Genomic DNA, 7,785 nt, shown 5'->3' on the forward strand with positions numbered 1-7,785 from the left:
CCCCCCCTACAGGACACGAACACCTGCATTCATTACAGGAATCATATAGAGAGCAGCCAAGATTCACAGACGGAGTCCTTCATCATAAGCTGTATRCACATTAATCACTCCCCCCTGTGGACTAATTATGCTGTGGCGCTCGTTTGTCTTGAGGGTTACGTGTTTGACTGAGACAGACTGTGTGCGGGTGGAAGACAAAACTTTTTGTCCCTGCAGGGAGTTCCATAGTAGAGGAGGTGGATGAAGCCTGTTGCATTTCTCTTTGCATAAAATGTGTCATCRGATTCRCTGAAGAAAGACTGAAAAAAGTTAAAGGAAAATACAAAATAAATGCTTGGTCTATATGAAAAAAAAGGGGGGAGAATAAGGTACAAGATCCATTTTATAGCACAATCATGTTATCAAATATGACTTAAAATGAATTTCACTTCATAATTTAACACTTTAAAATTGGGTTTGTGTCTCTTTAAGAAAGTACGGCTCTTTCCAAGACTCTGTTTTTGGGAACTCATCACAGCATCGCTCTTYTATTAACACCTCKAACAATGTTTTTACCAGCGCAGCACTGAGAAGTGTTTGTATAAAGAGCTCATCAATTCCACCAGGTGTTTGCTAATTGCTGCTGGSTAGTCTGAAGGAGCCGARTAGGGGGAGACACTGGGATGCTTTTTTTCWTCTTTAATTAATTAGCAGTAATGATGCTGTGTTTGTCTTGAGAAAGAATCAAACATATTRTTAATTTTTAAATCTGTRTTTGAATCAAATATTTACATGCAACTTCCRACATCTATATTTAACTCTGGACATGACCTCTGAGCTATTCTTAGCTTCCAAGTGTAAACGCAGAGCAGCATACGTCCCAGTGGGAGGTGTGTAGTGAAGGTGTCGATAATAAAACACCACGGCTGCAGGGTCACGACTCCGTGTGGTTATTAATAACTCCTCTCATAATCGCCACACCGCGGTARGTTGGCCGGCACAGGTGCAAGGAAATGTRAAATCTCTGCAGTTAACACACCTCCCCCCATTTGTATACATACAGATGAGGCAGAGGACCAGCTGGTGATCAAAATAAGTGAATAATAAAAATCTCATCTGTTATCCCTCCACTACATTTCTAGTCTTTGTATTTGACTCTGAATCCTTTGTTCTTTTTTTCCCCTACCTTTTTTATTCAAAACTCGGATTTGCGTCTTTAATTCAGGAATCTCTCCTTCCTCACCTCTGATTCTTTGTAGTGGCGCTCAGGGATCTCATCGTAGGCAATGTCCACAAAACACACTTCTGTTTCCTCCTCTCTGGGCTCACTTCCAAAGATCTGAGGAACAGCAAAACCTTTGTTGTTAGTAGTCGCAGCAACACATCGGGCCGTGTTGATTGTGTCATGTGTCTGKTTTTTTCTTAGACAAGATTCTAAATAAGACTTGAGTTGAGCCTCATGTTCAGTGACCTCCTCCTAGTAATCAACACAAGAACGATTAGCTTGTCTTATCTGAGCAGTTTCATGAAATAGTGTCACTAAGCCGGGAATAAACTCCCTTTAGTCTCATATATTGGTGCTACAAAAAGGGGRAAAAAAATCAGCAAGATGAATGGATAGATTACTGAAAACGATGACGGTGACTGGAAGAGAAAGAAAAGAAGCAAGAGGACAAATGGTGGAGGCAGTGAGGCGTTAAGACAGGAGCGTAAGGAGAAAGCCCCTCCACTGAACAAGTCTACTGCCACATTTGCTCTAGTCGGCTTCAAATGTGAAATAATGACCATCTGTGGCACCAGCAGAATCTGGGTGCACCTCTCATCACCTGCCACCGAGGGGAGCTGCAGACTTTTGCTTTTTCCTTGAGCGTAGATCGAGGCAATATTGCATAACTCRGACTTGTTCYTTTTGCCAATCAAAGCATCAAGTGGCTCCGAAGGACAGGCACAAACAACAAAGAACGTGATGAAAAGCTCTACGAACTGAAATGCGAGGACACGGTTTTATGTTGTAGAAGACATGAAACATRTTTTCCTTAAAGAAGTTCTTCAAATCCATTGTCCATGTACTATTGATATGGCATTAAAAATGTCAAAATCTCTATTTTTAACACACTTAAAAAAAATCAGCTGTTATATTTGGACATATAAATGGATATTTATTATGAATAAACACAATATAGAAAATAATTTAAAAAATATAACCATTCAGATAAAAAAAGGAATAAATTCAGACACTCTTCTGGTGCACTTGAGTATTGTCATTGCTGCTCATCATTTTGAGTTTAAACATCTGCTTAAACCTCAAACATTTATCTTTGTGGACTCCTGACAGTTGATGTGAAAATGACCACAATGAGATCTATTGAGCTTCGTCTTCATTTTGAAGCCTTCAGAGGGAAGACGGCAGCTTTTGATGTCTCAAAAGAATTTAAAATCCGATTCAGGCGTTCGACTGTATGGGAAATAACCAACAAGTGGAAGATATTAATAACAACTGATGACAGTGTAGATCTGGGTGTTCAGGAAAATTCACTCTAGAAGCAGACTCTAAGATGCTGAATGAAATCTCCAAAAGCCCTACAATGTCATCATGGGACCTATCAAATTTTCACCACTATTGATATTAAAGTAGATCTCTCTACAGATAAGATATTTTTACTTTGATGAGAGGGGACCAAGGAGGAATTKTTTTAGGTTCTAATAAAACCAGAAAGGTTTAGGATTACGTTTTGAAGAAATAATGTARACAAATAATTGGAATTTTGGATTAATGTTTTACAGATAAATGAGTGGAGAATTTAAATATTTACCAGCCTTATCAACAAAATGCATATTTATTGATGGTTTTGTTTAATGAATTKAACAAAGTTAAAGCTTGTTGTTTACATGCAACAAATCCCTTTCTTTGTCTTAGGTATATAATGATAAGACAAGCTGGATGAAATAATTTTGACACAATTCAACTTTACATCAGGAGTGACGGTTGCTTTCTCTGTTTAACGAGCTTGCTCCTCCAGTTACTGAATGTTTTTTTTTCTGTATAATTAACACTCATATTAAATGTTTCTATAAACATGGACAGTTTCAATCCTGGGATGTGGAACCGTACAATAACATATAATTTGGAGTAGCTTCTGCTTTTAGGCTCCAATTGCAAAACCGCAAAAACATTTTTGCAGTAAAATCTAAAAGGTTTCAACTTTTTCCAGCAGAATTAGGATTGTGGGATTTAAAACAATTTTCAGTCTTTCAACAACATCACTCGTTAAGTTTGCATAAGACATWGATGTGTGGCAATTCAATTGAAAAGTACTGAACATATTCTACTATCTGAAAATCCTGCTGGAATATGAATAGAGCAGACCAAGTCTCCTTTCTCTTTATATCTCACAGTCACAATGATTCAATAATCCTCAGACAAAAGCAATTCATTTAATTCGACGGCGAGGTCTTGAGGCATGAAGGTGGTGAAGATGGAGCCTGATAAAACGATGAAGCAATAAAACAGACAACAGAGGAATAGAAACTGCGCCAATCTAAACCCAATTGAAAAATCGAGATGCGCGCACAGTTCTTCGCGAAGCGCTTGAGATATTGAGCCGTACTTACATTGTCATTGTTTCCTTTGTTATCCTCATATTTGCTCTCAATGTGGATGGAAAACTTGGGCAGGAAGGAGCACTGGAGGGAGCAGCAGATTCAAAAAAAAGTCTCAGATGGTAAGACATTGTTTTACACCATCAGAAAATAAGTAATGAATCTTTCTTGGACTTAATYACATCAAACACAATGACCTGAGACTTTAGATATATGTGTCTGAGACTTTCCTCTACTAAAGATTACCAAAYATTAATTGGACAACATTTAAATTTGAATGCTACCACAATACATGTAAAAATGTGGAGTTTGTTGAACTCCACAGCAAATKTAACTGTGATGATGTGCRGAGTAAGATATCATTTTTCAGCAGTAACCACTACAGAAATAGGTTTAAAGTTTTCATAATATAAYCTAACAGTCATTTCCATTGACTGTASCCAGTTGTGTGTTTAGTATGATACAGCAACTGTGTAATTTAAGAAATTATTTAATTAAATATTATTTTAAAAAGTTCTGATCTGCCATTCTGTAATAAGTATCAATGTGAGAAGAAGAAAAAAAAAWTGGAAATATAGATAATGGAACAAAAAAGTGAATTCAAAAAAAGTATGGCATAGCATGTGCTAAAGCACATGTCTTGGTACGCTCGCTTTCAACTTACATGTCAGATGTTAGATCAAAGTGCCTTGGATCATAATGTGTGTGTGCGCGTGTGTGTGTAGGGTGTGTGTGTGTGTGTGTGTGTGTGTATACACTGTGCAGAAAGTGAAAATACTCACTGTGTACTCTGACCAGAGGCCATCAGTGTAATGGACAGGAATAAGAGGTGAGAAGAAAGAAAGAGATGGGTTAAAGAGAACAAAGAAATGAAACYGCGTGTACCATTAGGCCTCAGGAACAACATTTTAGTCTCAGTAAAAGCATGCATGGTATGAAGAGCTCTTATGTTGCTAACATCTCCACTGTTACAGTTTCTAGCATAGTTTTCCTTATTTTGTAGGTGTAACACAAACTGTCATGTACAGTTTCTGCATTAACTTATATTTTATACTGAAAAGTTAATTTCAGCTTCTCCTCTTCTTGCCAATGCCAATCAAAACTCAACCCCAGTAGGCGTCCAACAAAGTTTTSTACTTGGGCCAATAAAATTCTTTTCAAACATCAATTTCTATGCATTTGTCTGCACAAATACATAGAAATGTGCAGATTATGCCATTATCAGGCTCAACAGTACAAAAACCTATTGAAGATCTTCACAATAAATCTTTGTTGCCTCAAGAATATCATYAGGGTTTGCTGCCAAAAGGCAAAATATTACATTTTAACATCATAAAAATGTTAAAATTTGCTTCTTGATGTCAAAATATTGCATGGTCTCACTCCACCATCAATAATGCAACTAGAGTAAGAAGAACCACCATCAGAGACAGAAAGTTTGTCTGTATCCAAGAAAAACTTCAAAACATTGTTAAACGTTGTTGCTTACATATAATTACATGTAATTAGTATGTAAACGTGTTTTGCACTTCATAACTTTCAGTGCTTGTATTATTAACAGGAACAATGAACTTAATAATGGACAGTTTATGGTAGTAGTATYATAAATGCACATATGAGTTATTTAGTGTTTGTTATGTTTTCATGTGAACTTTCATGAATAACATTAAACTAGAGAGAAGAGACAATGAATGCAAATTACCTAAAGACTATAATTTGATCCATTATCATGTAAATATTCATGCATGTGTACTTCCCATTTCATATTAAAATGTAGAAAAGAGCCTTAAAAAAAACTCAGGTTATGATGTTTAATGCATTTAAAAGATGGTATTTAAATAGGTAAACAGTTTCTGTGTCGTTTTAAACTGACTGTGATTTCTGATTATGTAACTCTGACACAATGAGGGTTGGAAAAAAGTCCGCAGATRAAAGAGGAGGGATTTGCAGTAACAWGATTACCCGTGATGGTGTATGGGTAGTAGTTCCAGGCCTTCTCTGTGACATAGAAAATTTTAGGAACCACTGCCCTGGCCCAGCTGGGCAGCTTGCTAAAACACACAGAAAGACGAGAGTTTAGGTTGGCAAGCTGAAAAAAGAAAATTGTAGCAGATTGAAATTAGTCTTCTCTTCAAATTTCTCAACTCTTTTMTTTTGGTCGATCAACCACAACTAGCAATAAGAAACATCCTGATGCGTATAATGGAGGCCATACAATGAGGCCATGATGGCTCCTGGGAAAGCTGATCACAGTGATTACACYCAGCAACCCTGCTGGGGACTTTCACTGCACTTGCACTGAKATAGATATAGAGAGAGGCATGGAGGGTTAATAAGAAGAAAAATACAGAGGAGCARCCATTTCTCTTCAAAAATGGATTCTATAAACAAGAAAGGGAAGACGTGACGTGCCACAGATTTGGGAAACACAACAAAATTGTTGATGAATAAAGAGGAAATGACTGAAATGTAAAACTTTGATACGTTTGGCATTACAACAGTCATCACAGTTTAACAAAGACATGAAGGAAAGTGAAAGAGCAGAAAGCTATAATCGARTCTGAGCAGAAGCAGTTAAGCTGAGATTACATTTATCCTGAACGTCAATATCCAGCTTTAATGCATCCACTTGATTAACAGGTCCAGGTTTCACTTGATATAATATTAAAGCTGATTACTGTAGCACTTACATACATCACTGGTATGTAACACAGACTYTTATGAAAGTATTCATATCCCTTAAATATTTTCTGATTTCCTTGTTGCATTTTAGACAAACCAAAAGYAGTGCTTAATTRTGACATGCAAGAAAATCAATACATTGTTATAATTTTTGCACATAGAAAAAATGAAACGTGTACGTCACACTTGGTTCCTCTGTTTGAGTAATATTGCCTGTTCTTCTTTGCAAAATAAGCTGAGCTCAGTCACACTGGATGGAGAGCATCTGTGTACATCAGTTTTTACACCTCACTAGAGASTCTTTGGATTTAGTTTTGGATTTTGAGGTTATCTAGAATATGAACATGTTCTGCTACAGACAACATTTTGCATGTCGGTCAAAACGTAGCCAAAGGTTTGGTCTCATTTGACCAGAGCGTCTTCTATTCACACCCAAACTTCTTGTGGAGAACTTTGAGTRGGGACTTGTGAATAARGAGCAGATTTGTGAAATATACAAACAACAGTTACAAATTACTACTAATAAAGTTTCAAAATAAACACATTGCARTGTTTGGGTTTTCTAGATGTGACAGAATTTGGGACTCTCAAGGGGGAAAAATGGCTTTTACAAGTATCTGTGTGTGCTAAGCTAACCAGGGTTTTATGAGACCATTGAGACCACAGGGACGTAAGACTGGTGGTTTCCTCCGGCTCCTCTTCTCTGTCATATAGCCAGGGCGTACTACACAAACATAGCAGGCCGGTCACATGTCCCGTGTCCTCGCTTTATTTACAAGTGCCACACGTACATTCACATGCACAGACTGCAGCTGTAACACAGTAACAGGTGGTTTGTGGGCGGAGAGAGGCCTTCTTGGTGTCCGACRGCGATTGCTCAAATTATCCATCGCTTACRCTGACCTCATCTCCCTCTGTGTCCCCACACAGAGACGAGCAGACTTTACTGCATACTCACACAGCAACGTGTAGTCTTCTTCTCTTCTAGGACTGTGAATGACAGTTCATTTGTCCCCGAGGCACACTCAGTTGTCATTTATAACCACTTCACCTGTCTCGTGGCATTGCTCCGCTCTTTCTGCCAGCGTCCTCTGGGAGTGACTGGAATCAGGTGTTTAACAGACTGTCCTCACCTTGGATTTTTTTTTTTATCAGCACTAAAATAAATTGACAACATTTTGYAAAAGTGCAGAACCCTAAGTCCAGAATAAAGCTGGAAGCAAATTCCTTACATTAAGGCAAGTGTGAGCCACGAAAAGCCTTAGGCTATATCATTTCTCTTTATTTATAACTCAATAAAAAGAAATGACAATTAACCTTTAAACCCTCTTTTCACTGGTGTCATAAAACTTTTTCTCTCTTACATTTTCTCTCTTATGTTGTCTCTTATGAAGGAAACATGAATCATTCAAACTCCTTTTGTACAGAGAGCAAGAAAGAGGAATAAAAAACTGCATTTAAATGTCACCATAGACTGTGAGCCGTTTGCACCATTTAGCTCTAAAATACACCATAATCTGGTGT

General features: G+C 37.5%; 1 protein-coding gene across 1 annotated transcript in view; it reads right to left on the reverse strand.

Moving 5' to 3' along the window:
- Positions 1 to 7,785, reverse strand: part of LOC103469328 (cytoplasmic phosphatidylinositol transfer protein 1-like) — a 75,013-nt gene that overhangs the window by 4,946 nt on the left and 62,282 nt on the right. The window contains exons 3-6 of the mRNA XM_008416932.2: positions 5,542 to 5,630; positions 4,362 to 4,369; positions 3,592 to 3,663; positions 1,223 to 1,318 (exon numbers count right to left, since the gene is read on the reverse strand). Of these exons, the coding sequence (XP_008415154.1) occupies positions 1,223 to 1,318; positions 3,592 to 3,663; positions 4,362 to 4,369; positions 5,542 to 5,630 (265 nt within the window). The remainder of the gene's footprint in view (positions 1 to 1,222; positions 1,319 to 3,591; positions 3,664 to 4,361; positions 4,370 to 5,541; positions 5,631 to 7,785) is intronic.

This window comes from Poecilia reticulata, linkage group LG8, assembly GCF_000633615.1.
Source record: "Poecilia reticulata strain Guanapo linkage group LG8, Guppy_female_1.0+MT, whole genome shotgun sequence".
NCBI classification, from domain to species: domain Eukaryota; kingdom Metazoa; phylum Chordata; class Actinopteri; order Cyprinodontiformes; family Poeciliidae; genus Poecilia; species Poecilia reticulata.